The sequence below is a fragment of the Pipistrellus kuhlii genome, unplaced genomic scaffold (genome assembly GCF_014108245.1).
Source record: "Pipistrellus kuhlii isolate mPipKuh1 unplaced genomic scaffold, mPipKuh1.p scaffold_m20_p_3, whole genome shotgun sequence".
NCBI classification, from domain to species: domain Eukaryota; kingdom Metazoa; phylum Chordata; class Mammalia; order Chiroptera; family Vespertilionidae; genus Pipistrellus; species Pipistrellus kuhlii.
This window is the reverse complement of record NW_023425529.1, coordinates 181,116,945-181,144,923: the sequence shown is the minus strand read 5'-3', so window position 1 is coordinate 181,144,923 and position 27,979 is coordinate 181,116,945. Positions and strand designations below refer to the sequence as shown.

Below are 27,979 nucleotides of genomic sequence, written 5' to 3'. Positions count from 1 at the left end.
GGAGAGCTCTCCTTGCTCATAAAAGACAAGAGCAGAACTATTGTAGCATATCTTTCTAAACGTATTTCTGGCTTTTCCGGAACAGCTAGCAAACTGGTGCTTAAAACAAAAGTCCATAAAGGCAGAAGGAAGTGCTTATGAAAATCTAAACCTGCCTGTCACACAAGGGTGAGCAATCTGTAAAATGGGTATGTTTTCTACAGTTTAAAAGCATTTAGTTGCTTTTCAGGTTATAGAAATTCTACTATTCTCATGACAGACATATAACTTTTATATATTGCTCAAATGAGAAGAAGTGTCAGCATAGAGATTTGGTTCTTTAAATTTTGTGCTCATTAGATTTTTAAGCTTTAATGGCATTGACATTTTGTATTTGTTGTGGTTCCATGTTATACATGTTGTGACTTTATGCTTTAAACCATTAGATGAAACCTCCAAAATTTTTAGAGTTTAAGTTTTTAATGAAAATCTTCATTGAAAAAGAAGCTTAAGTTCGCTGAGATTTAATTGCATTTCAACTCTACACAGTGTTTTTAGCGATTATTCCTTCTGCTTTTATCATTATGTGCTGGCTTAGCTATTGCATAGAAAGGTAACATTTTCCTATTATTTCCATTTTTATCAAGAATAGAGAGGTCCTAAATAAGTGTTGTATTTAAATTTATTTTACTTTCCTATGGCTCGCCTATAAACAATCGAGTCCAGATGGGATGCAAAGTTCCTATGGATAGAATCCCAGTAGAGAATCTGTATGATTCTCTTACGGAGTAAATTGTGGTTCAAGTCGGTTAAAATAGATTCCTGGTGATTGCAAAGTACTTTTTGAGCTCAAACATTGGGCTATTAATTCAACATTTCTAAATGTATAGTCAAATGAACATTTATGCACTTTAAAAAAACTGCATTCACTTAAAATTTCGTGTTAAGGAACATCAATGCATATTCTATGTATTCCTAAGTAAGAAGGGGTTCCTTTAGGCCAGAGTCTGGGGAAGGACTTGTGTTTACACAGTCCTGCCCTGCTATGCCCTGCACCATGGCATTAGTGGACCACAATTACTAATAGCAGTAATCTCTCATGTGATTTTTGATGGAAACACACTGTGCCTTCTTGTCACCAACTCTGCAGAAAAGCAACAGAACAAGGATTTGGTCTCACCAACTTACCCACTCACATCAAGAGTAAAACCTATATTCATTCATTTACGTTTTAATTCAACCAGTATTCGCTTGACACCTATCCTGTGCCAGATACTGTGCCAGGTGCTGAGGATACAGCTGGTGCACCAGACATGGTCCCTGCCTTCAAGGAGCTTCAAGTCGAGTGAGGGACACAGACCAGAGACCATTACAATTCAGTGTGGTGAGTGAGGGGAAATGCCCCAGGCTCACAGCAGGGGGCGCTCCGCACCTACAGTTGAGGAGTCAGGGCTGGTGTCCTGGGGAAGGGAGATGAGGCTTTTCCATGTGAAGAGCAGGTGGTAGAGCCCACGAGTGAGCTGCTAAGGGGCAGAGGGAGGGTTCCTTAGGTGTGCCTGTTTTCACCGTCTCCTGGTCTGTTTCATACAAAGGCAGGCCTGCCCTGCACCTCCATTAAATGACAGCCCCGAGTTCCTTGCGGTAGAGGCTGTATTGTTCACTGTTGTGTTGTGTCTCCAGCACCTAGTACAATGTCTGGCATGTCATCAGTGCTCAGTAATTTTGTTTAGTGAGTCGATAATAGAAATATCCTTTTCCCTGATTCCACAGCCATCAAAACATTTCAGTATGGTTACAACATGCATCATCGGAAGAGTATCATAAACGGTTAGAATGATTATTAACGTTTTGGTATTGACACTTAAATCTGAGACATTATTTTGTGATTTTCAACTTTATGCAATGGTGACCTCATGATTCACTCAATTCTCATCCTAGAAATGACAAAATTCAATCACATAACCTAGTAAATGGGGTATACATTTGCAATGGAGCTTGCAACTCAGGCATGTTCCGTTTTTTTTTTTTTTTCAGTTTTTCTGCTAAAATTTCGTTACTCTGAAAGATATGAGTTATTTGTAGAATGGCAAAAAAAAGAGGCTTAGATAAACATCACTATGAATTATGTGATTATGAGGTTCTTGAACCTGTTTCTCAAGAACATAACCATAAATACAGGGTTTCAAAAACTAAATCAAGGACATTCAACTGGGGTGTGGTGAAGCCAGGGTTTCCAACCAAATTTCAGGGCTGGCCCTGCATTCAATATGATCATATGGTTTCTTGGATACTCTTAAAGGAGCTACCGAAGAAAACTCTCTCCTGCTCACTGACACCTAAATTCTTTTAAAACAAGACAAGGCAGTCCTAACCAGTTTGGCTCACTGGATAGAGCGTCGGCCTGTGGACTGAAGGGTCCCAAGTTCGATTCCAGTCAAGGGCATGTACCTTGGTTGTGGGCACATCCCCAGTAGGGGGTGTGCAAGAGGCAGCCGATCGATGTTTCTCTCTCATTGATGTTTCTAACTCTCTATCCCTCTCCCTTCCTCTCTGTAAAAAAATCAATTATATATATATATATATATATATATATATATATATATATATTTAAAAAAAGACAAGACAAGGCAGAGAGTAAGTTGCAAATGACATCAACTGTTTCCCTCAAGGCAGACTGGGACAGAGGAATGACAGTTCCAGAGATCCCTGGGCACCGATCAGGGAGGGAAAACAGGCCCAGAAAGGAAGACAGGGACCTGAAACCAGGAGGGCCAAGCAAGAGCCGGCCTGTTAACCGCACTTTGGGGAAGCAAATAGGTACTCCCCATCTCCTTTTTCTTTGCAGAGGATTTAAAGAAATAATCATAAAATACTGCAAAGTTTACTCTTGATCCATTAGATGGACAAACAGGAAGCTGGAGGCTCGGTAACCTGAGAGAGATTTAATAAGAATCCATTAAGACCAACTTGTTCTAAAGAGACATTTGGAAAATTTCCCCTGAAGTCCTAGAAATGGTATCAAACCTGTGTAGAAATGAAGGGACAGACTACCTGGGAGCATTTGTATCCAAGAGATTCATGAATGATTTTTCTCATTGGCGATGTAGACTAGCGATTAAGTCTTGCATTAATGAGTGTTCTTCCCCGCCCCCCCCAATTAAACTCATTGCTATGGTTAGGCATGGCTACAGTGACATGCAAATATAGTTTCATCCTATATTTGATTGGTAGAAACGATACGTATTAGAAGCTGCATCTTCAATTCCGAGACAAGAGGCACAAAACATGACACAAAACAAACATGATTTCTAAGCAATGCCGAGGAAAGCCCCTTGGCCACCAACATTGCTGAACGACATGAAATCCGGGTTTCCGTGGGAACCCACGGAGCCCTGAGGGCAGGCATCGTGTTTGGGGACAAGTGCTTACTGGCCGCTCATGCTGCAGGATCGACGACTTGCCCGGTTCGTATTCAAAAATGCTCCTGGGCTCCGAACGGAACTTCCTCGTGTCCACCTTCCTGTCCGGAGGGTCCCAGTCATGCCTGGAAAGAGCCGACAGGTTACAGGTGAACGTAATTCTCTGGGCTCCAAGCAGTCAAATCTATCCACTGGCTGCTTTCAAGGTGAATTTTTGTATAGTTTTTTAAATTTATTTATTTTTATTTTTTTTTTATTTTTATTTTTTAAACAGAGTCTCATAGGATCAAAAGCTAATCTGTCCCAAATACCACCTTTAGGTGTTGTTTTACATAAATGATTTAGAGGAAGTCACTTCTTTTATTTCATATTATGTTTTCCTCTGTTTGTTTGTTTTCTTTCTTTCATACATTGATGTCATCCTCCTGCTGCTCAAACCCTCACACAGAGGCTCAGGGGACATGCAGCCAGGGCGCTGCAGCTAAATCCTTAGGCCAGGCGCAAGGGCAGTGTGGGCATCTGTGTTTGGAATAAGCGGTGCTTCCGCTCCATCACGCGGTGTGAGTTTCCCCCCCGCTCTGACCTGCCATCCTTGACTCACAGTGACAGGAGTCATGCACACGCCACGTTGGATCTTGTTCAAGTGGCGTCATGGTTTGTGAGAAGCACCAAGGGACCTCTTGGGTTGCCCTCCATGGGAGCGAGCTGTGGGGGCGGGTGACCCGCTTTTGTGTTAACCTTGAAAAACCAGGGCCAGGCATCCACCCCATCTCCTGGGAGACCCAGGAACCAGCTCTGTCCTGATCCGATATTCTTTGGGGGCGGCCACAGCACTTCAAAAACAAAGCGTGTTAGGCGGCTGGTGCCACAGAAGGCTTCCTTCCAGAGGAAGGGGACTTGCCTGGCTTTAGATGGGGCCATGCTGAGCCCTGGGAGGGATGGCATGCTGACCCTGTCGCATGCTGGGAATAGAAATGCCTTTAAGGACAGGAGAATTAGGGCCACGCGCTGGCATTCTGGTAAATTGAGGAATAATATGCAGCAGCTTTTGAAATGTTTAAGAGATTTGCATATTTCTTAACGAGAGATTTGTTTTTACTAAACACATAGAACAAATAATACATTGAATTCTGAGTCAATTTTGGTTCTGTTTTATGGCAGAGATACCATCTATGTCTAGACAGTTATTTATCAAATTTAAGACCATTCTAAACATAAAACCCATCACAAGAAGACTGGTACAATGAGAATCTTCTCACATATGAAGTGTGTCCATTTTCGTGGTATCTTATACCCTATACAACCATCAGTTACTCTTAATGATACCAGGCGGTGTTGAATATAATAGTTTTGACATTGGTACGGTAGGCGAGTGCTTAATAGTTGGTATTAATACTGAATAATTATTATGTCCTTCTTTATTGCCGGTATAACACAAGCCATGATTTCAGTCAGAGGTGAGTTTGAACTCTTCTGTATGAGCTGAGCAAGTTGTTTCAGTTTTCTAAATCTCAGTGTCTTTCTCTCTCAAATGGGTTTAAAATAAACCTTACCTCATTGGCTTCTCAGAATTAAATGATATAATAGAGGAAAAGTACTTCGCCCAGTGCTTGGCTCATAGTATACTCTCAATAAAGATCACCTATAATTGGATTATTAGTCATAATCTTAATTCTTAAGTGATGCCATATAAGTGTGTTTACAAATTTTTATTTTTGTGAGGATAGTTTCTATAAAAACATATCTGTGGGGAAAATGAAAATTAGGATCATCTTGAAAAACTGGTGGAAATGAGTCACAGGTAGACACTTACTAACTAATGACTTATTTATGATTCATGAATAATTTTCCTGCTTTCAAAGACATATTTTTGTGTATCAGAGGGGAATTTTAAATAATTAATAGGCCTAACATTTCAAGTCTGAGGAAACTGAAAAGGAACTGCGTAGTCTCTGGGGTGCTAGGCCAAAAAGACTACGTCAATGATTTCTTCCTATTTGTCTCCTATGCATTTAAAAAAAAATTAAAAAGTAGATCTTGTGCCCATGTTATGCCAGGTCTAACTTAGGTCACTATAATATTATGAACTAACTTAGGTCACTATAATATTATAGCAAAGGTGTCTACTATAATCTCAATAGAGCGGGGAGGGGGTCAATGAGGTACATGTACAGCAGGTCCTCAGGTTATGTCGGAGATCCGTTCCTTTGGCAACGTAATGTGATTTTTTGCCGTAAGCAAAAATCATAAGCACCTACGTCGCTCACATGGTGCACACACACAGCAGTAATGAAGTCAAACAGTCAAAAATTTTTAAAAGAAAGATAGCAATTCCTGGCCTTTACTTGTGCTAAATAAATAATAAAACACATAAAGCACATATGTACATATGTCGAAATGATGGAACTTTTTTTATTATAAATAAATGGGAGATGGTGATGTAACCATGATACCACGTATGTCGAGTCCCACGTAACCCGAGGACTGCCTGTATTGGCTGAAGATTATACATATACTACCTCCACCAGTTCTTCTACTGACTGCCCCTCGGCCTTATTTCTATACGAAGCTAAATAAACGCGGGCCACCTTGGGGGGCAATGCCTTACTTCTCTGTGGAAGTCCGATCTCTGGGTCGAAGCGGTGGGACCGGAGGAGGAACTTGTGGGGGAGGGGCCGGGGGAGCCGCATCCTTAAAAGTGTCCGTGCCGTTGTCCGAGTGGCTTTTGGAGAGGGGTCGGTAGGTCTGGGTCTTCGCAGCAGGATGAGACTGAGTACTGTAGGGTGAGTTGAACAGGCCTGTGGCGAGACACAGCAGAACAAAACAAACAGGGGCCAATGCCATTTAAAAAGTGCATTAAACTCTCCGTACCCCCTAAAATAGCCAGTGATTTTGCCCACATTATCATCAATAGGCATCTCCATACTGCATGCATGGGGCAGGGTGATCATTAGCAATTAATGGATTAATCTTTATGAAGAGATTAATTTGTTATTGCTGTACTCTGTACACAAGCATTGGCGACAGTAAATCTTTGTCAATCATTTTAGAATTAGTAACCATTCAGACGAGGATGAGGCATAACTTACAGGTACTCAGCAAACTTTCTCCTGGAGGACATAAACTAACGACATAGTTAAGATTTCAGAGGAAGATTAAAAAAATGCTTCACAGAACTGTTTCCAAATATCTTCTATTGCTTTAAAGGCTCTGGTTCATATATGACAACTGACATGTTAATTGTAATGAAACACAACACCGAGAAAGATATTATGTATGTGCCCTGCAAGGCTTAAGGAAACAGAAGCCCTCAGTAAGCCTGCAGCGCATCTGGGAAATGAGACACAGATAGAACTCGGTTGGAAAATAACTGGCAACGTGGTAAAAGCCAAATGCGGAAAACATATATTAGTAATGAAGGGATTTTAGAAGATGGTGGATTGGTCTAGGATATAATGGAACCGAAAGCACCAGAATGGGCCACGAAGGACTGGTTTGGGCGGTAGGCAAAGATGGTAGCAGAGATGGATCACATAGAAACGAAAAAGAGGCAGAAAGAGCAAGACCCAGGACAGCGGGATGGAGGGCAAGTCGAAAGGAAGAGACTACAATAGTTGCAGTTGCTCTGTCTACTGATTAAACAGTAAAACTCCCTCCAAAGGCTCCGCAAGGTTATATGGAGCTATTGTTTGATCGACTAATTATTAATGGATGCAAAACATTCTGAATTTCCTGCAACCTCAGTCTTTTGAGCTAAGTCTGTTTTCACTTTTCTTCTCGAAAGTTCCATGCAAATTGCCACGACAAGTACAAAGACATGATGTCCGCACATTGTTTTTGGCCTCAATTCTACTGTCTGGGTTCAGCTTCAGAGCTTGCTATTGTAAAAACAGGCCCCCAATGGAGTTGCTTATGCAAAGATCCCACGTCACAAACTGGACTCAACTTAATTCCGGGGTAGGCCTCTCTCAGAAACTGAGCCTTAAACCAGCCGGAGACACCTGGTCACCTGGTCAGCACTAGTTAGGTCATCGGCCTGATGGACCCAGCCCTCCTCTAAGGAAGGTGACCTCAACTGACCATCCACTTTCTCGCCTGCTCCACCTTCCTTGTCCTGCTCCCTTCTGCCTGTGACGTCTTTCATGTCGTGCAGCTCTTCGGAGCTACTCTGTCTGCTAGATGGGAAGCTGCCTGACTCATGAATCATTGACCAAAGCCAATGAGATCTTCAAAATGCACTCAGTTGAAATTTTGATTTTTTAACAAGCTAAGCATGGGAGGTGAGTTCCTGTGGTGAGGAGGAAACGTCGAGGCAACATCTAGTGGACCCCTGTGAAACGTGGAATATCGGGGGCAGAAAACCAAGGGCTTGTCACCTCTATGCGTGTTCTGTTCGCTCGTTTGTTTTCTCGTTTCGTTACTTCTCCATTCGTCTTTGGAGACTAGTAGCAAAATCCCCAAGAGTTCAAGGGCCTGTGCGCTGGCTCTTAGGTGTCCAGGAGAGGGGAACCTTTGCAGCTCTGAGCCAGGCCTGCAGGGCACCCCTTGTGGGGCTACTATGCGTAAGGGGAGGACAGACCCACCTGCTGAGCCTGCTCTAAAGAAAGAACAGACCCCGGGCAGCGGTCTGGAGCCCGCGGCTGAGCAGGGACAGGAGGGCCTGTGTGGGATTCCCTGACAAAAGTCACGTCAGGAAACAGTTTCTAGGGGTTCCCTCACGTGAGCCTGCAACCACTTCACAAGATGCCTCCACACCCAAGCGCAAGCAGAAAAGCCCGGGATGGAAGTTGCTCATTATGACCTGGGCAACTCTGAGTCAGAAGAGTGGCCGGTAAAGTGGGATTTTAAACAAGCCTTCCATGAATGGGTGCCTTTTGGAGCAAAGGCCTGGGCAAGGTCACAGAACACTGTGCCGGACTTGTTTGCCGTGAAGAGTATCTGAGAGATCTTACGCAACGGCGCTCCCTCTCTGCTCTGATAAAAGGGGATCTTTATCTCATTTTGTGCCCGTTACAGTGTGTTCTTTCAGGCCGGCCTTCACAGCGGAGTTACACATTCCTGAGGCTGAGCATCAGCTAACACGGGAATGAAGGCTCTACAACAGTGTTAGTTCTCCTTTCCAGGAGAAGAGATCGATCCTTTTGTTAGGCATGCTGTGAGGAAAAAAGGGGGTGAGAGCAGCCTCCTCATTGTGCAGAAGGGAAACATGCACCCGCAGCGGTAAAAAGTGAGGCTGAAGTTTTTCCAAGCGTGGCAAGCACTGAAAAATCCTCATTGCAAGCCGGGAAAGCCGTCCTACCTGCGTTATATGTATAAGGAGTATTGTACATGTCTGTGTCATCATCTAGAAAACGAAACATACACGATGGTAATGCAGATTGTGTCACCATACCACAGCTAGACAGCAGAACTTCACAGAAACAGCAGACATTTGTTAGAAACCGGTGTACTTTGCCTAGCTCAAAATACTATAATTTTTCCCCCCCTCTAAATGCTGTTTTTGAAACAGCCTGTAACCCATTTGCTCTTTAGGTGTCCAAGGTCAGTACCTTTGCCTCATTTCCCAGCCTTCTCTTCTGGGGCCTGACTTCTCTTTAGAAAGAGCTTTAAATATCTCTGTCAACTCAGCGAGACCTCCCTATGCTCAGTCTCTGGATAGGGAGCAGCCACGTGGACAGAGGACTAATGAGTCTGTCTAAGTGGACAACAGGCTACACTGGTTCAGACAAAGAAGGACGAAGGGAAGAGACCAGAGCAGCTGGTGCCTCGTCAAGGGCACCACCTAAGAGGCTTGTTGGCAGGTGAGGGGTGAGGCAGGACACAGGATCTGGGGTTTGAAGGGGTGATAGAAGGAGGCATGGTCACAAGAACCAATGGAGGCCAGGAAGCTTGTTAAGGTCTTGACGTTTGGGGTGAACCAACTGTGTAAACGGGGAAGACACATACACATCCTTCAGCCCACAAGGACCCGATGGGGACATGGAGCAACGTGCATACCAGGCTTGTGCACCATGTGGATTTGCTTGAACATCGTCTTGTACCAGTCCTTCGGTCTGTCAACTGTCTATAAAAGAGAAGGTCCAACAGTTACAAAACTGCTTCCAGATCTTTTATTTAAATAACAAATTTATGTTCTCTGGTTTATAAAAATCTATCTCATAATGACAAAACCAGTCATTTACCCAATTATGCGTGCAGTGTGTGAATACATTACCTCTTGTGTGAGTTTAGGCTGAATTAGAGCATTATACGTGCTATGGTTTTTTTATTTTATTTTATCCAGCACTTCACAGTTAATGTTTGCACAAACATCTATAATAATAAAAGTGCAATATGCTAATTAAACTGGACATCTTTCCGGACGACCTTCCGACGACCTTCCAGACAAAGCCAGGGCTGCGAGGGAAGCCCGGGTCTTGGGTGCCAGAGGAAAGCCAATGCTGGCAGCGGGGGGAAGGAAGGCCTATTTTTGCATGATTTTTGTGCATTGGGCCTCTTGTATTTATATAAAAGTCACTGAATAAGAGGTATAGGGTATCACAGTGTCCTTCACTCCTTTTGGAGATAATTATCATTATCCTTAAAAACCTTTTTAGTGAGTGTTCTGTTTAAGACATTATTTTTATGAGGAAAAAAAGGGCGGGAAAACAGCCACCTCACTGTATAGACTGAAAACATGTGCCCACAGCGATAAAAAATGAGGCTAAATATTCCTTAACAAAGGAATATTTTTTACTCCAATTGCATTCTGGTCAACTTAGGTTCAGAGAAAGAAAAACTGAATATTTTCTACTCGAAGTTACTAAAGTACCAAGTGTAGAGACACAATCCAGAATCTGAGAGCAATTCTAAAAATGGAGATGTTGTTTCAAAAATGTTTTTAACCTGGTAATAAAACATTTATAACATTTGCTTTGCTAAATGGTAAATTCCTTGAGCATAGAAGTGCCCCCATCTGCAGCCCAGGCTTTTGAGGTGATAGAAGTGAGAAGATAGTTAATGTCAGATCAACCTAGATGCATATCTCAGGTCCTGAAATTGCTGTTTCCTACCAATATGAATTTGGATAAGTTAGGTAACCTTTGAGAGCCTCATTTTCTCCTTTTGAAAATGAAATAATTATATCCACATCATAGGATTGTTATGGAAATTGAATGAGATGATGTACACAGGAAGGTCTAGAACAATGCCTACAATATAAGAAATGCTCAATAAAGCACTATAGGGAACACCAAATACTTATAGAATAAAATAATGAATGAATCCAGATTATTACATGGAACATGATCATATTGTGTACTTCTGAAAGTAGACAGACACCTTTATAATCCTAATTAAAGATTTTTCTTGGCAAGATCTTTATCTCAACTTTTTTCAGAGCTACTTGGGCAAGAGACTCAACCATTGTGTGTACAGTGACTAAATATACCAGACTTTCTGAGACAATTCCCTTGATATCAAATATTCCGTTAGGACTGCCACAAAAAATATTCTTATACTGGTTAGACTCAGCTTTGGTTTCAATTTGATAGCCTCATTTTTCTCTCAGAATGTGGTCACTGCATTTTTTCATCTGGACATTGAATTTTGTACTGTATCCAATTTTATTTTGGTGTCTAGGAATATATGAGTCTGTAATTACCACAAGTATAGACGAACTTTAAGGGCTCCTTGACTTTGTGGCGAATCACCTCTTTATTCATTCTACGCTCTTTTCAGGATGGAAAAATTGAGGGGATTGTTGATGGACTTTATGTTTAAATGGTGGTATATGGTGGGATGAGGTGCAGTGATGAAATCCAGCTATTATTTGCTGGTTTAAACGAAGTAACTGATCAATATATATGTTTTATTGATTTTCCACAGAGAGGAAGAGAGAGAGATAGAGAGTTAGAAACATCGATGAGAGAGAATCATCAATCAGCTGCTTCTTACACACCTCCTACTAGGGGTGTGCCCACAACCAAGGCACACGCCCTCAACCAGAATCAAACCCGGACCCCTCAGTCCACAGGCCAATGCCCCATCCACTGAGCCAAACCGGTTTTGGCTGATCACATGTTTTTAAGGGTCATAAAAGATCGAATTCTTTCATTAAGCTTTATTTCCTTTACAGTATTCAGCAACAGAAAAGAAGACAGAAATGTTTTCCAGCCCTACCTGGACCCAGCAGATGGCAACAAGGACGCCTCATAAGTAAGTCATAGCCCTGGATATGGCAACGCTCCTGACAGACAGGCCTTTTCCTGCCTGGCTGGAGGGCACGTATTGGGCAGGAGCTCGGTCCTGCCATCTGCGAGCTTTATATGGTGAGCGTGGAGATGCCAGGCATGCCCAGCCAGTTGGCAAAGGGGAATGTGAAACTGGTCACACAAAAACTCTGTGTCCCTTTCTAAAAGGAGTCCTCTAAGCAGTTCAAGTTGGTCTCATAAATGCCATGGTGGAGGCTGTTATGGCTAATCCTGAGGCTGAGTAAACAGTGGTCTCCTCAGCGGGGAGGATGTTTACCTTTGTAGGGGTCCTTCACAATTACTTTGCATGGACACTAACCACTGGACATCCACTACTCAGTGTTTTCTGTAACCTCGGCTGAGCACACCTGGCTGTGCGCATTCCTATAGTTTATACAGACGATCAGAACTCTACCCTGATTAACACGCAGGGATTTCCAACAAGAGGAAATTCTCTACACACCAGTGTGCCGTTATTCTAGTTCTGTGGTCGGCAAACTGCGGCTCTCGAGCCACATGAGCGCTTTGGCCCCTTGAGTGTGGCTCTTCCACAAAATGTGACGGCCTGGGCGAGACTGTTTTAAAGAAGTGGCATTCGAAGAAATTTAAGTTTAAAAAATTTGGCTCTCAAAAGAAATTTCAATCGTTGTACTGCTATTTGGCGCTATTGACTAATGAGTTTGCTGACCATTGCTCTAGTCGGTGTTTGCGCCTCTCCACTCTGAAAATGCTCCAGTGGCCCTAGCCGGTTTGGTTCAGTGGCTAGGGTGTCGGTCTGCTTACCGAAGGGTCCCAGGTTTGATTTTGGCCAAGGGCATGTACCTCCGTTGCAGGATCCTCCCTAGTCTGGGCCCTGGCTGGGGCTCGTGCAGAAGGCAACCAACTGATGTGCTTCCCTCACATCACCATTTCTCTCTATCCATCTTTCCCTCTCTCTTCTACTCTCTCTAAAAATCAGTGGGAAAATAGCCTCAGGTGAGAGTTAAAAAAAAAAAGATGAAAAAAAAAGAAAGAAAATGCTCAAAGCGGTGCTGTATTTGAAGGGGAAGAAAGAAGGCTTGTATTTCACTTAACTAGCTGGCCGCAATTAGACAGTCCCGGGAGCCCTGGACCCTGGTGGGTTCTGTTGTTGTTGCTAAGAATGGCGGTAAAAGGCTAAGACAGAGGGCCTGGGTCACATGAGAGAGGGCAGCCGGGGGAGCCACTTCCCTTCGTTCAAGTAACTCAAAGGTCTGTTTGTTGACTCCTGGCTTTCTAGAGTTTCTGGGTTACTTTGCACAATTCTGGTTCCTGGGGCCGTGCCGGTTTCTAGGATGAGACTACCACACGATACAGGGGGCGGCACTGCCTCTGGTGTATGCATTCGCTCAGCAACAGGTCCATGTGGAGCAACCCGGTCTGCTAACCATTACTGTCTGCATGGAGGAGAAGGAAAAACAGCCCTGGATTCTTGGCCTGCAGAGGCTCAGCGAGGACCTGACTCGGCATTTATAAACACGGCTATACTTGGGGATGTGCTGGGCCAGGCTGGGAAATAGGAAGTAGACCTACACCTTCTTTGTAAAGTTCTAACTGGCCAAATAAGAGCACAGCTGTACACAGAAACTGTATTTTATCTTCGGCTTTATGGATTGAAAGCTGGCATTGAGAATGGTATATGTGTTAACGGATGCATGTCTAGACGTGCTCATGAGTCAGCAATATATAAATAATATTAAATTTTAATATTACTCCATTTTCACCATTCACCACAACTCAGTTTTTTCCTTTTAGAAACCAACAAGCAAGACCTTGCTATTTAAGAAAATTACATCTTATGGGTTAAAAACAAAAGGTCAGGCTTTGCGTGTTCATTTCTATATATCATTTGTTGACTTAAAAACACACCCAGAGATAAAATTTTCCCGAGAAAATCTATAACTATATAGAACCAGGGATCTCTGAATTTGTGTATATAATATATTGTGCCTTGTGGATCAATTAAACAGAACCAATGACAGCATACCTGTCTGACACGATATCCCCACATTATTAGGAAAAAAATTTTAAGCGTAACCATTCTGAGTCAGAAATCTTGAAAGGGAAACCATCAACAAAACACTGTCGCCAGAAACACGTAGTCATCCTAAGATTAAGAATGTTAGTCATGATCCCTGAACCGTTTCTGTCCCTTAAACATGACAATCACCAGTCCCGACATAGATTTTTAGGACTTTAAAATTAGTCACATCCAGTGTTCTCAGAATCTCACAAGTATAAAACCTACGGCCCCTGCTATCCAGGTTTACTTATTTGGCTTTCAATTCTAGTACGGATGCTTGGAATGGTTAATTTTCAACTCTTCTCTCTATACACAGAACTCGCAATCCCCACATAATACATACAGATTCAAGGACAGAAGAAAACCCCCATGCATGGTCCTTTGCCCAGCTGGAGGGTTTCCGACCGGACCACTGCTTTTTTCCGATCCCTCTCCCCTTCTTCTCCTCTCCCCTCTATTGTCTCCGCATCCTCTCGCCCCCAGGGCTGTATTCCCAGAAACCAGTTCCTGGCCACATCCTGGCCAGGTATTTGGGTGCTGCAGACACATGTAGGCAGCCTAAGATCCCCTCTCTGGAACCGCCCCCCAACATCACCTGCAAACGCGCTGCCGTTCTCATCCTGGCGGCTCCCGAGTCCTCCGGGCCGGCCGGTAGCACAGACCTGGTCTTCAGGGGACTGGCTCAGCTGGCGGCTGCCTGCTGGCTCTCGGAGCCGCTGCTACTGCTGAGCTTTGCCAGAAGGGGCTGCCCCACGCACTGAGCAATGCCCTGGCAGCGTTTAGAGACTAAAAAAAAACCCTTCAGACACTCTCACTCAGCATCCCCGAGAGCTCCCGGCAGGCCCAGCAGAAGAGGGAGCGCTCTCCAATGTGTATTCTCCTGCTTGTTTCTCTCCGTGACATTCACTCCCTTCACTCCAACCACCTCGCCTCCCAGCCCCCAGCTCCCAGCTCCCAGGGTGGCTCACACACCTCCCTTTCAAGGAAGGAACCACTGGGTTGTCTGCAAGGCACGTGGGAATTCAACGCAGCCAAGAAGTCACGTTTCCCTTCCCTTTCCTGCCCATCGCCCTACCACTCCTCGGTAGGAGGTAAAACAGGCTTTTGTCTTTTGACAAAATCGCAAGTTTCATGACTTTTCACTCAAACGGAGACACAGATTGTGTGATTAGCTCCCGTGGACAGTCCTCTCTCTGCCACACACAGGGCAACACGCATGAGAACGGCAGTGCTGATGAGCTCAGACAAGGGGTGCCCAGAGCCGCCGGTCCGGCCTACCGTTCTGATGGCCGTGGGGATGCCAGACTCATCCACAGGCCCGATCCCCGGGTAGTGCGGGGCTTTGATGACCGTCACCCTCTTCTCCTCCTCCGAGGACCTGTACAGCGGGATGGAGCTGCCCACCGTGCCGTCCAGAGACTGCGCGTGCTGGGCATACGCCTCTGTGGAATCTGGGGAGAGAAGGTGGCGACATATAATGCACCATAAACTGATGGTACCTTGAGCACAGTTATGCCAAACGTGGCACAGTCTCTATTCCCATCACTATCTCTCTGAACCCAGTTACCTTACATTTGAGCCTCTGGTTGTTAACAGGGAGGTGCATATGGGACACACCTATAACAAGACCCTCCCGTTTTATGAAGCAGGTGAGGGGAACAACAGCCTTGGTGAGGGACCCTGTGATCTGTGGCAGCCACTGTACCAAAGCACTGTGCCCGCACTGCCTCTTCTCATTTTCCCAGGAATCCGGGGGTGGGGAGTGGGAGGGTAGGAGCTGGAACAAGTCGAGTCCCAACTCATAGTTAACATTACTGTTCCTTTTGTGAAACTGCTCGCTATTTAAAAGCACTGAGATGTGCTCTTGGGACAAAAGATATGACTGTGGAGTCTTCAACAGTGGTTTCATAAAAATAAAGTGAAGACGAAAATCACATGGAAACAACTTCGTATCCAAACATATACTTGGCGTATAGGTAAATACTAAATGACTTTGAATTATTAGTATTCATTTTTATTAAGTAGCCAAGATGGCCACAATGTCTTTGCTTTTAGTTTAAAGGAACAAAAGCCATGACTTCTGGCCCCTGGAGGATACAAATTGCCCTAAGCAGTTACATCAGATGGGACTTATCCTGTCCCTATCCGCAAGCCATGGTTATTAACTTTTGCTATACTTTCACAAGAAAGGAGGGGACTTAATGTACTATATGTTTCACTTACTCTTAGTTCAGAGATATTTGTGAAAATCAACATTATTACCATTCATCTGGTGCAACTGATAATACAATTTCCTCTTTTTCTTTTTTTTTATTGCGCCCCCCCCCCCCCTTTAATAAAAAATTTCAAAATTTTGGAGACCAAGAATGACTCTTTGTCACAGTTGGTCAGATCTGTCACTCAGAAAGGTCTCTTTTATATGGATAACCTAATGTTTTAGGTTAGCAATGATATACTTACTGTGCATTGGTAGAAAACTTATACAAATCTTCATAAATAAGACTTAAAAATTTAACTCATCATTATAAGGATAAGAAGATATCAACTAAAATCCATTGTAATATTTATAACTGCTATTCCTATTAGGACTATTTTCTATTTAATTTGCAACCGAAAAGCATTTTCAATCTATAAAAGTCATATTTTCCAGCCATCTCCAAAGTAAGACACAATGTGATATTTGACTCAGATTTCCCATTTAATTTTAAAAAGGACTTGACTGGGCAGCCATGATCTAGTATTTCTGTAAAACAAACAAACTTTTTGAGCACCTCGCATATGCAAAATTCCAGCCTAGGCAAACAGTATTAACTCTGTCTTCATTTATGGTTCATGATATTCTATGGACTTATATAATACAAGTTGACCTTTTATTTTATTATGCTCTTATATGCTCCACTAACTCTCATTATTGCAGTTTTTGTCCTAAACTAAATATCAAATTTCTCTAGGGCAGGATGGGTTTGTACATTCTCCTCAGACCCTATCTCAGCGTTGGCCAACTGGAATTAGTTCAATGTTTATATAGAGAATTTCTTTCCATGTTTATAGTTTATATGTAAAGTCTACCCAATGGTACGCTCTGATATAAAACCTTGTTTACATTTCAAGTATTTATATGTATTGTTTGTTGAGGTGAAGGGAGAAAAATCATATTCATTAAGGCAAGCAATGGGAGTGAAAGCGTCAGACTTTGACAATAATTATTTGGGAAAATATTACAGCTAGAATCATTTGCAGAGTTTTACTGCAGACATGTCATAATGCATAGCTCTGTAAAAAAAAAAATCTAGATATAATGGGCTCCTACTGTAATACTAAACCAGTGACTAATTAAGGGCAACATTCTGGCACAAGGGCGTTCTGCTTTCTTATACTCTAAAAGGCCATCGTTATAAGAGTCACCAATCATTCCAGGAGCTGCATTAGAAAAGGCACAAGCATCATTAGACTTTCCTTAGATGAGTCTCCTGGCTTCCTGGGAGCTGTCGAGGTTGTGTGGACACAGAAGCTGAGTCCACGGTGCACGTGGCGAATGTTCTTGGGTAAACTAAGGCACTGTGTCCTTTCCGTACACAACAGTGCTGGGGAAACAAGGGTGCTGCTGCCACCAAGGAGGAAATGGGAGTTAGAGCCCTCTGCTCCTCTTCCTTGCTCCCTGTAGTTGGTTGGTGGCCGGAGGGTAGGCCCCTCCTACTTTGCTGAGAGCTGGGCTGCGATCACATGGTCCTCTGCCTTCCTCTCTGCTTCCGGCTGCCCTGGAGGCCTGGTTCAGCGTCATGACACCTCTGTCAGCTTCACTTCATATGACGCTCTGACTCAGTCTGTGTTGGTTTTATATTTTGGTAGCATTCTCACTTATGTGTTTACATTCCCGCAAACTAGGAAAATGGATGACCTTATCTTCTAAGCTGTGGTAATATATTTTGCCACATAAACATGCTTCCATCTATAGAGAGCAGTTTCTTCTCCAGCAACCTTCAAGGAGTTCTTAAGCCCCGTGAAATTATGCGCTGGAAAGTTTTTTTTTTTTTTTTTTTTTTTTTTTTAATAAATGTTCAAGTGTTCATTTTGTATCTGGAGGAAAGCTCTCTCTTTCGCTAATTCTTAATTCCCAAAAGGCTAAGAGCTACGTCTTGATGAAATCCTGGCCCCATCCTTCAAAGGGACTCCCATCCCTGACGGATGGTCTTCTGGCCTCAGTTGGCGTAGTTTACCGCTTAGGGAGGCAGTAGATCAGCGTGTACTATGGTGTGAGGCAGCCTGTTCCCGTCAGTCCGCTTCAACCCTGAACCAGGCCTTCTTTACAGACACCAAAAGAACTTTCTACAATGACAGTTTTCCCACGAAAGAACAGGGCGCCTTCACGTGGATGGCATTGACCATTTATGGAAATGCACCCTGGGAATGTTCTCCTGGGGATGTGCGCTCTCCCCTCCCCCACAGCCCATCCTTTTCTTTCTGGCCCCCCACACCCCAAATATCGAATCAGCTTCCCCCGAGGAAGGCACAGAGGCAGTCGCTGCCTTGGAACGGCTGGGTGCCTGCTTCTGCCGAGGCCGAGTTCACGCGGTCCCTAGTGCCTCCCAGGAGAGGGTCTCTAATCGTGAACTGATGGACATGTCTGCCTCCTTTCTAAAAGCTGCTCCGATGCTTTGTGTTTTTCTCATGTGGTTTGTGCTCATGCTTGTGAAATTGTCACGAAAATCACGATGATCCAGCGACTTACCCAGTGACCGGCCGTGCGGCATGATGATGCTGGAGTTGAGGGAGCCGGGCAGGGAGTAGGCCGAGGGGGAGAAGGGCCGCTGGTAGTAGCTCATGGGACTCACAGCACCTCCCGAGTTCCCATTCACTGTGATCTGGCTCTGAGGAAAGGGCGGAGATCCCGTTAAAGCATCGCTCCTTTGTGATGAGAGACTTCATTCAAATGCCAGGCATCCGCTGTCCAGTTTATTTACTCTGGACACTGATGTCTAGAGGGGCAGGGGACACATTTTCAGTGTCTTCTCACTCTTCCTTTATTTCTGAAGTCACTCTCTTATCTGCCAGAGGGCACTGGGGGTGGTTAGAACGCAGCTGACAGGTGGGCATGCGGCTCTGCCAGCAGAGATGCCAAAGGCACCAGTAGGAGTCAGTATAACGTAAGCCTGGAGGGCAAGTTTGCTCTTACTGTGGAGTTAAATGGTCAGAGCACGTCACACTGCTCTGCATGGAGATTTGAAGTGAATGCTCTTTGACATGACGAAAGGGATTGGTTCTCAGACTTAGTCAGAGATACCCTCCAAGGAACCAGTGTTTCCAGGGCAAAATGATTATTAATATAAAGGACACAATTGTTTGGATTTATGCATCATAAGTCAATCTATTCCAGAAGAATCAAACACCTGGTAAAAGACATGCTAACTGCTGGCTTCTCCCTCCTCCGTTCTAAGTTAGCACTTTATGGGCCTCTGCTTGGTTTTCTTAATAAATTATTGTTTTGATTGCTTTATACCTGAGTATTTTAATCCCAAAGATATTTCAAGCTTCTTGTCGGAAGTGGTCATACACATGCTTCTTTTAAACATGTCTTTTCTAACATGCATCCTGATGCTAAGGGCATAGGAGATAGTCAACAGGGACGTATTCTAATTGAATTAAATCAGCTGAGTTCACAGAGGCGGAGCTCAACGCTATGAAACATGCCTCTCTGACCACACACACTGGGGAGGTTACATATGCATGCCAACGATACAGAACATTGGTAAGAGCATGGAGTTAAAATGGCCTTACAGCCGAGCATGCCAAACACACATACGCACATAGATACACGGAATTTGTGAACTTTTTCTACTTAGTTTAACGCAAAATAAATAATTCTACAGGCCTGACACACAGATGCAGTTAGTTGCTTATTTTCATGATTTTTCTACTTGAAAGCAGATGTTTTCAAATGACCTAGAACAGACCTAATTTCAGGACTTGATAGCACTGCCACATCTGCCCGAACGTCAAACATGTCCTTACAGAAGGTGCTTTCCTAAGTTGTTGTGGAAATCACCCTGACATCCTCAGTGCCTGTGTCTTGAGGATCTTCTATCCGAAGGGCAGTGGGCATGCAAGTAAGTGCGAGGCACTGGCTTCAGAGGCATCCCAGAGCTTCAAGATTTTTTGTTTTGTTTTGTTTTTGTTTTTTTTAACCTTGGATGAATTATTTGAGAATATTTTTCCTTCCTGCCCAAATCAAGTTTGGTTGATCTTTATAAATATAACTTTAAAACTGTTGTTATAATCCATGTTAAAAACAGAAACATTTTTATTTAAAACTGTCATGGTACTATCTTACTAAACTTAAAAAAAAAGTCACCCTAAATCCTATTTTGTCTATGACAGTGCTTATTTAAAACTTCATTACAAAATCAATTTTTCAGAAAAAAATTCCTATTTTTTTGCCTAAAATTATATGCCTTTCAAGTTGAAGTCATTATCCACACATTATATGCAACTAAAAATCTGTGTCATAAAATTTTAAAGCACTTTAACCATTCATAAATCATTTAGTAGAGAATACTTGTCACAGAGACATTGAAATGATAGAATATACATGGGAAATATGTATTGCTCTAAATGGAAGATAAATTACTGATATGTGAAACAACATAAATATTCATAAAATTCTATTCCTGGAATGGCTCAGGAAAAAAAATTTCAAAAATATGACAGGGCCCAATCTCTGCAGGGTAGGTGAGGATCACTGACATCATTCAGTCCTGAAAGGCAGTTTGGGTGGAGAAGATGAAGGTGTTAGTGGGGGGGAGCCAGAGGCATTAGCACAATGTATAATAGTCAGTAACCGTGAAGGCGAGAAAGAAGGACATATATTACTCACATGAATCTCCCAGTTAAACCGTTATCTGCCATGATCTAATACTGGGTTAACGTTTCTGGAAAATGTTAGTTTCTCTATAATCCAGTCACCATAGTACTGTGTGTGTGCCTATCTATTGATACATCTCTGAGATGACTTCTTAAGGCAAATCACTGTCCAACTCATTCACTAGAGCAACCCGTGTGAACCAGAAGCACTCTAACATGAATGAAGGGAATGTAACTGATGGTTCGGCCCACAGTAGGTTTCTGAGAATGGAAACATACTGTCATGGATTTCCTGGTAGACTACTTAGAATCAGTTTACCCGTAATCAACACCTGTGGGAATTAAATGCTCCGCAGCAAAGGAGATGGCAGACAAGAACTCAGCCCTCTGGCCTTTGGAGACCTGTTTGAAGATGATGGGGCCAGAGGGAAGAAGCAGAGTTCCATGCCTGGCAGCGGGGCCACTACGGAGAGGTGTGAGAGTCAGCTGTCTGGGGTTCCTCTGGGATGGCTAGGAACACTCCCTGCATTGGGAGGAGTCTCTGGTTGGAGTCCACGGTGCTGCCTGGGGAAGGTGGTCAGGAGCAAAGCAAGGAGAGGTGTTTATGTCAACAGAAGTCTGTGCAGGTGTGAAGGCCCCAAGTCAGCAAGTGGAGGCAGGGCACGGGGTGCTGGCCTGAGGCCTGGCTTTGGTCTGAGTATTTCGGATAAAAGGTGGCATGGCCGAAACCGGTTTGGCTTAGCGGTAGAGTGTCAGTCTGCGGACTGAAAGGTCCCAGGTTAGATTCCGGTCAAGGGCATGTACATTGGTTGCGGGCACATCCCCGGTAGGGGGTGTGCAAGAGGCAGCTGATCGATATTTCTCTTCATTGACGTTTCTAGCTCTCTATCTCTCTCCCTTCATCTCTGTGAAAAATCAATAAAATATATTAAAAAAAAAAAAAAAGGTGGCATGGAAGGAGTGATGGGGAGAGCCTGTGGTGTGGTAGGTCTGTGTGTCTGTGAAGCATTTACCTCCAGCACACTGGCAGTTAAGTTCTGGTTTCCAAGCTGAGTTTCAGGAAGAAACAATAAGAGGAGATATAAATGATCCAATTAAGAAAACACCTATTTGTTACGTGGAGAGAAGGCAAATCGTGGGTTTTATTTGCAAGCACTTGAAGGAAATGCATTCAGAGGATTAGGTGTCCACCACACAGCAGAGAGAAAGCATGAGAGCACAGCCCTGCATGGTCTTTTTGGGTGGGAGCTTGAGAGTGTCGGCATAGTGGAATTTTTTCCTCAAACGTTTTAGATTTTGTACTTGTGACAGTAAAATGCCTTCATCTCGTCTATTGATCAAAAGAATTACTTTTCCCTTCACTAGAGAAATCTTTGTATTATACCCACTGCCCCCAGCCCCATCCTGGGAAATGTCCCCCAAATATAAATCAGTTTGTTTACTATTTTATGATTGAAGATATACGTAAGGACTGATCAAACTAAAAAAAAAAAACAATTAAAAGGAAAGGGAATTTTGTCTACTTTTCCACTCACTGAATCTCTTTCCTGATTTCATTAGGAAATACTAAAAGAATTAAACATTGAAATGTCCTACCATGCAAACAGTGGTAGCCAGGAGTGACCGTGACATGAAAGAGAAAACCAGCCACTGATGATGGTTAGAATAGAGCCTAGTTCGTTAGAAGAACTACTGTTGGTTTACCTACCAAGACATAATAGGTAAAGGAGAAAGAAACTGAAGGAGAAAGAAAAAGTTTAATTCCCAAAAAGGCTATGACTCAGAAGGTTCGACATAGTGGAGGGTTTTGTTAAAGGAAGGGTGGGGTGGGCACATTAAAGGTCTGGAGCTCTTTGGTCACAAATATGTAATCCTATATAATAAAAGACTAATATGCAAATAGACCAAACAGTGGAACTACTGAACAACCGGTCACCATGTCATGCGCTGACCACCAGGGGGGTGCACACAGAACATGGTGGGCATCAGCCAAGGTGGGATGGTGGAGCAGGTGAGTGGGGGGCACCAGACCAAGGCAGGGTGCCAGTCACTGTTATTGAGGCGAGCCTCTGGTAGTTACTGAAAATTCTTTGCTTCTGCATGCTGTAGGTCTGCCCAGTGCTTGCAGCTGCTGCCAGCACTATCTCTATTTGCAGCCGCAGCTGGTGCCGGAGCTGCTGCTCACACCCGCTGCCAGCACCTGGCGCTGGTCCCAGTTGTCCTTGAGGGCTTCTCCACCTTCCCCTGCTCCTGAGGGGTGATTGGGGCAGCAGCTGTTGCTTGCACCCACTGCTGGTGCTGGCCCCAATCACTCTGCACTGTCAGCGGGTGTGAGCAGAGGCCAGTGCTGTAGGCATATGGGAGCAGCAGTGGTGGAGTGGGGCTGTTGGCAGACAGGGATCAGGGGCTGTGGTGGGAGGGGGCACAGAGGTTGAGCCAAGACCTGCCCCTGTGCCCACAGCAGCCTCTCGGTCCACAGTGCCTTTCAAGGTGCATGACTTTGTGCACTGGGCCCCTAGGATAATGACAAGCATCAACCTTAACATGAGTGAATGAAACTCTGAAGGTATAAAGACACTTCCCCTCCCTTCCCCCCGACACACACACCTTCAGAATAGAGGGTCTTATTGTTGTTGTTCGGTATGGTGCCAGTGGTAAGGTAGATAGCCAAAAGTACTACAGAATATTAATACAATTAAAAGGAGAAATCTCATGGGTTCATGCACAGGGCTACTAGTATACATATAAAAGCCTAAGCAACTGGCCGACAGGCCTACTGGCTGACTGTCCAGTAGCTATGATGCACACTGACCATCAGGGGCCAGACACTCAGTGCAGGAGAGAAAACCACAAGCATGGAATCATGGAACAGACTGATAAATCTCAGAGGAAAGAGGGGAGAGAGGAGGGTGGGAAGACATTAACCAAAGATCTTATATGCATAGTAGAGGCCCAGTGCACAGATTCATGCACCAGTGTGGTCCTTCGGCCTGGCGTGCTGGGATCAGGCTGAAATTGGCTCTCCGATATTCCCCAAGGGGTCCCAGATTGCAAGAGGGTGCAAGCCAGGCAGCGGGATCCCACCAGTGCACAGGGCCTTGAGTAATATTATAATACAATAATATTTTCAAAATCTGTATTTTCCTGATCTCATTTTCAATTGAGAGAATAGCCATAGTTGATAATTCACCATGACCGGTGATGATGTTACATGATTTTTAACTAGTTTAAAATGAAGTAAACAATAATAAATTTAATTTTGGTATAAATAAAATGTTTAAACTTAAAATAATGTTCAGTTTTAATGTACTTAATTTTCTACTTTTTAATATTTTTAAAACTACTGAAATGTTCTAGAAAAAAATTAACATATATATGGGGACATGTTTTTCTTTCTGTCTCTGGTTCCAATTGGCTTACTATGCCACTGTGCTCAGTAGTCTTAACACTCCCCTTCTAACCTCTGTAATGGCTAAGCTTCTAGGTCTCACTTCTCAAGGAACACACAGAATATGTTAAACACCCAGAAAAGGGAATCGATGGATTTTGTTCTCCTTTTCAATGCAGTTGACAGTAATGAACTTAAGAAAATACCTAGCCCAGACATGGTGGCTCAGTGGTTAAGTGTCAATCAATGAACCAGGAGGTCACAGTTCGATTCCCAGTAAGGACAAATGCCCGGGTTTTAGACTTGATCCCTAGTTTGGGTTGTGCAGGTGGAAGGCGATCAATGCTTTGCTCTCATCACTGATGTTTCTATCTCATCTCCTTTTCTCTCTCTGAAATCAATAAAAATGAATTTAAAAAAAGAAAATACCGAGGGAGGAGTCTTACAAAAATCTTTATACTAAGAAATTATTTGTATTGTATTAGTTGTCACAATGGTATTTTGCTTTATTTTTTCTCTTCACCTATTAGATATAGGTACTAACATTTTTACAAACTTAAGGATCTTATACTGACTTTACTACCAGGATCATTAGAGTTGACAGTTGAAAACAAATTAAATAATAAAAATTGCTGGTGCCTTGTGAGGGGTACTTATAATGATAGAATTATCTATATCATTGTTAAGATTTAAAGTTTCCGTGGTAATTTAAAAATAAATGATTTATGCATTTTTGTGAAAGAAAATCTTTCCCTCCTACCCATCTCCTTCTGTGATAATGGACATCCTCTCTGACAGCCTTCTTCGGGGACAGGAAAGAAACATCCAGCAGACACTTGTATACTTAGACTGCTCTATTTCACAGGCCACAGCTATTGGTCAGGAGCGGGAATAACTGAACTAACCTGGGCCAGGGAGGCACTGCCTCCTTCTTGGGATTGAATTACATTGAGTGGCCAGATTATGATGATCTCTGAACGCATAATAGTATGGCCACTCAGTATATATATTAGAGGCCTGGTGCATGAATTCGTGCATGGGTGGGATCTGGCCAGTCTGGCTAGTGGGAGGCGACATGGATAGTTGGCTGGCCTGCCTGCTGGTCGAACTCCTGGTCAAAGGACAATTTGGATATTATCTTTTATTATATAGGATATACACTGAGTGGCCAGATTATTATGCGTTCAGAGACCATCATAATCTGGCCACTCTGTATATGTACTGAATGCCCCAGTTGGGGAGTTTTGTGCCCCAGAACTATAGATGCAAGTTGACACAGAGCATGTTCATGGACATTCACAGGCAACTTGAAGTAATAGGAGAGCAGAGGCTGAGAGATGAGAACGAGGTCAACTCAGAAAGAGGAGAGACAATGGGAACTACGTGACATGTCAGGTGGAGAGAGAGTAGCTAATGTTCTCCAGTTCCCCTAAGACCTGGTGGTACCACCTGCCTTTCATGATTCAAGACTGCACTATAACCTCATAATAAAAACTGTTTTTACAGAAGTCTTAATAGCCTTATATTATAGTTTCTGCCCAAGACCTGGGTGACAAGTGGCCTAAAATGGTCAAACAGATTTGACACATTGAGGGGGTGTGGCATCTAAATGAGGGGAGGAAATAGTTAAGAGATTTTGTGCATGTGAATCAAGAAAATTTTGGTGCTAAAAGATCTGGCACGAAACACATTTCTTTAACACTTAAAAGTACTTGGAGTGCCCTAGCTAGTTTGGCTCAGTGGATAAAGCATTGGCCTGTGGACTGAAGGGTCCCAGGTTTGATTCCAGCCAAGGTCACATGCCCTGGTTGCAGACTCGATCCCTAGTGGGGGCAAGGGGGACAGGAGCAGCCGATCAATGATTTCCTGTCATCATTGATGTTTCTCTCTCTCTCCCATTTCCTCTGTAAAATCGATAAAAATATATATAAAAAGAAACCTAGAAATGTATTAATGGATTGCATAGGGTTACAAATGGGAGGGTGGTTTCTTTCTCCTTTCCCTTCCTGATTGGACACTACCAAAGCAGTAGGTTAGGCAAGCAGCCCAGTGCCAACGGGTTAGGGTCTCTGCAGGACACCTGTCAGAAGAGATTGGAAAGTGTAATGGATCACCCGGCAGTCTGAGGACTGAGCGGTCGCAGCCACTGCAGGTTTTTGTCTCTCTTGCTGAAGAGGTATCTTTGTAGTCTCTGGAGAAAGCTCAGGTAGCTGTTTGTGGCTTTCGGGATCCTGTCCTGACAGGGGAGCTATCTGAATGGAGAGAGATGCTGTGTGTTTCTCGGGCACTGGGTTAGGGGGCGGTGAGCAGGGCCTTTTGAGGAATGATGGGAGGTCGGCAGATTTGGAAAACGGTGGCGTATTAAAGGGGATGCTATTTCCTGGATCCTGGTTATGGATTAGTTTCAGTGTAGAAATTTTCCGCGTTTGAGAATCCTGCATGTAGTCCTCTTGTAGGAATGGAGCACTACTCGTGTCAGCATTGGGTGGGGAGCCTGTGCGGGGAGCTGCTGGGAGCAGGTTAGTGATTTTCTGTGTGTACGACACAGTCGTGTTAGATTCTTCAGAATACACGATTGTTTGGCCTGGCTCGTCTTCATCAGAGTGCACAGCTCCTGGAAGAAGTGTTTTATTGGTAAAGTACTCTGAACAAGAAGGGACGTGTGTGTTAGGTACTCGTGGGTCTAAAAGGTCACTCTTGGTGTGACTGCTGGTCAAGGAGCTACCAAAGCTCTCTTTTCTGAGTGGTGGGAGGGGTGCCTGGATTGCCAAAAGCATCCGGAGAAAGAAATGATGTTGAAAGAAAAACAGAGAGAAAGTCAAAGTTAGTCATGAAAGAAAACCAGTGTTAACGCCATACTTAAAGAGGCTAAAGCAATGTCATACCTTCTCATTATGGTATACATTTTGTTGGCTAGCCTGATCAATTTTATTCCATCAAGAATGCGTTTTATTTTATTATCAAAAGCTGCCTTCGAGGGGAAAATAGTCTTTATTCGGAATACATTATAAAGTTTGTCTCCATCTACATCCTGGGAAATTACCTTAAAAGTGAACACCTGTTCTCTTGCATATTTTCAGGCTTTGAAGCACACATACTCTCACACACACACACACACACACACACACACACACACACTTTAGTTACATTGTTTTGATAATTCTTCTTATGCAGCAGCACAATTTTGCTTATATCTCCAACACAGAATTCCTTCCTATAATGAACAGTTGCATGACTCATATTTATAAGTGCATAATGATTGCTGATCTCATTACTTTGAAGTCTAAATCATCAGCTGATAACGTTTTTGTAATTCAGGAAAGAACCTAAACATCACGTTAGAAACTGACCTGCTTTTATCAGCCTAGTGAAAAAAAGAACCTGTGTTGAACTTAAGACTTGCTTACCATATTGTCTATACAAGTCTGACCAGCAGTACGAATAGGAGAGCAAAAACATATTAAAAATAAAACATGTACCAAAATATGCACCTATGACTAGAAAAGAGATGCTAACATAGAGGGCTAACAGCCTTGCTTTCAAATCATACAGACAAGAGTACGCGGGAGTACCTGAGTGGGCGACCTTTTGTCTTGTAGGTTTGGTCGGACGCTTCTAAAGCCTTTTGCTGCAAGAGAGGAATACGTAGCATCTCCGTTCAGTGTGTCTTGATTTTGGTCAGTGTAAGATCTCCAAGCTTTTATTAAGGGAACACAAATTGGATACAAACATATCTGCATTCACTTTTAATGTTTTTTGAAATAAAAATAAATGCGAAGTTTTCTTTAGAAATTTAATTTAATTGGATATGCATAACTGTGCATGCAAGTTAACTTTACTGAGAGGTTCCCAATGTGGTTATGAATATGTTAAAAAACAAAAACAAAACAAAACCCCACACAACTCACAACGCCCTAGCCGGTGTGGCTTAGTGGGTTGAATGTCCTCCAGTGCACCAAGAGGTCACTGGTTCGAATGCCAGATCAGGGCACGTTCCTGGGTTGTGTGCTTAATCCCCAGGAGAAAGTGTTCAGGAGGCAGCCAATGGATGATGTTTTTGTCT

At 43.4% G+C, this 27,979-nt stretch overlaps 1 protein-coding gene across 5 annotated transcripts in view; it reads right to left on the bottom strand.

Moving 5' to 3' along the window:
• The window catches only part of SORBS2 (sorbin and SH3 domain containing 2), a 155,691-nt gene that overhangs the window by 45,768 nt on the left and 81,944 nt on the right, over positions 1–27,979 (bottom strand). For 2 of the 5 annotated variants that reach the window (XM_045588948.1, XM_045588949.1), the window contains 7 exons: positions 27,489–27,544; positions 18,400–18,538; positions 14,949–15,121; positions 9,396–9,462; positions 8,698–8,742; positions 6,007–6,196; positions 3,409–3,523 (listed from right to left, as the gene is read on the bottom strand). In XM_045588948.1, the coding sequence (XP_045444904.1) occupies positions 3,409–3,523; positions 6,007–6,196; positions 8,698–8,742; positions 9,396–9,462; positions 14,949–15,121; positions 18,400–18,538; positions 27,489–27,544 (785 nt within the window). Of the gene's footprint in view, positions 1–3,408; positions 3,524–6,006; positions 6,197–8,697; positions 8,743–9,395; positions 9,463–14,265; positions 14,663–14,948; positions 15,122–18,399; positions 18,539–26,030; positions 26,676–27,488; positions 27,614–27,979 lie in introns of those variants that run through there. The other 3 variants (XM_045588945.1, XM_045588946.1, XM_045588947.1) reach the window with 3 other exon arrangements.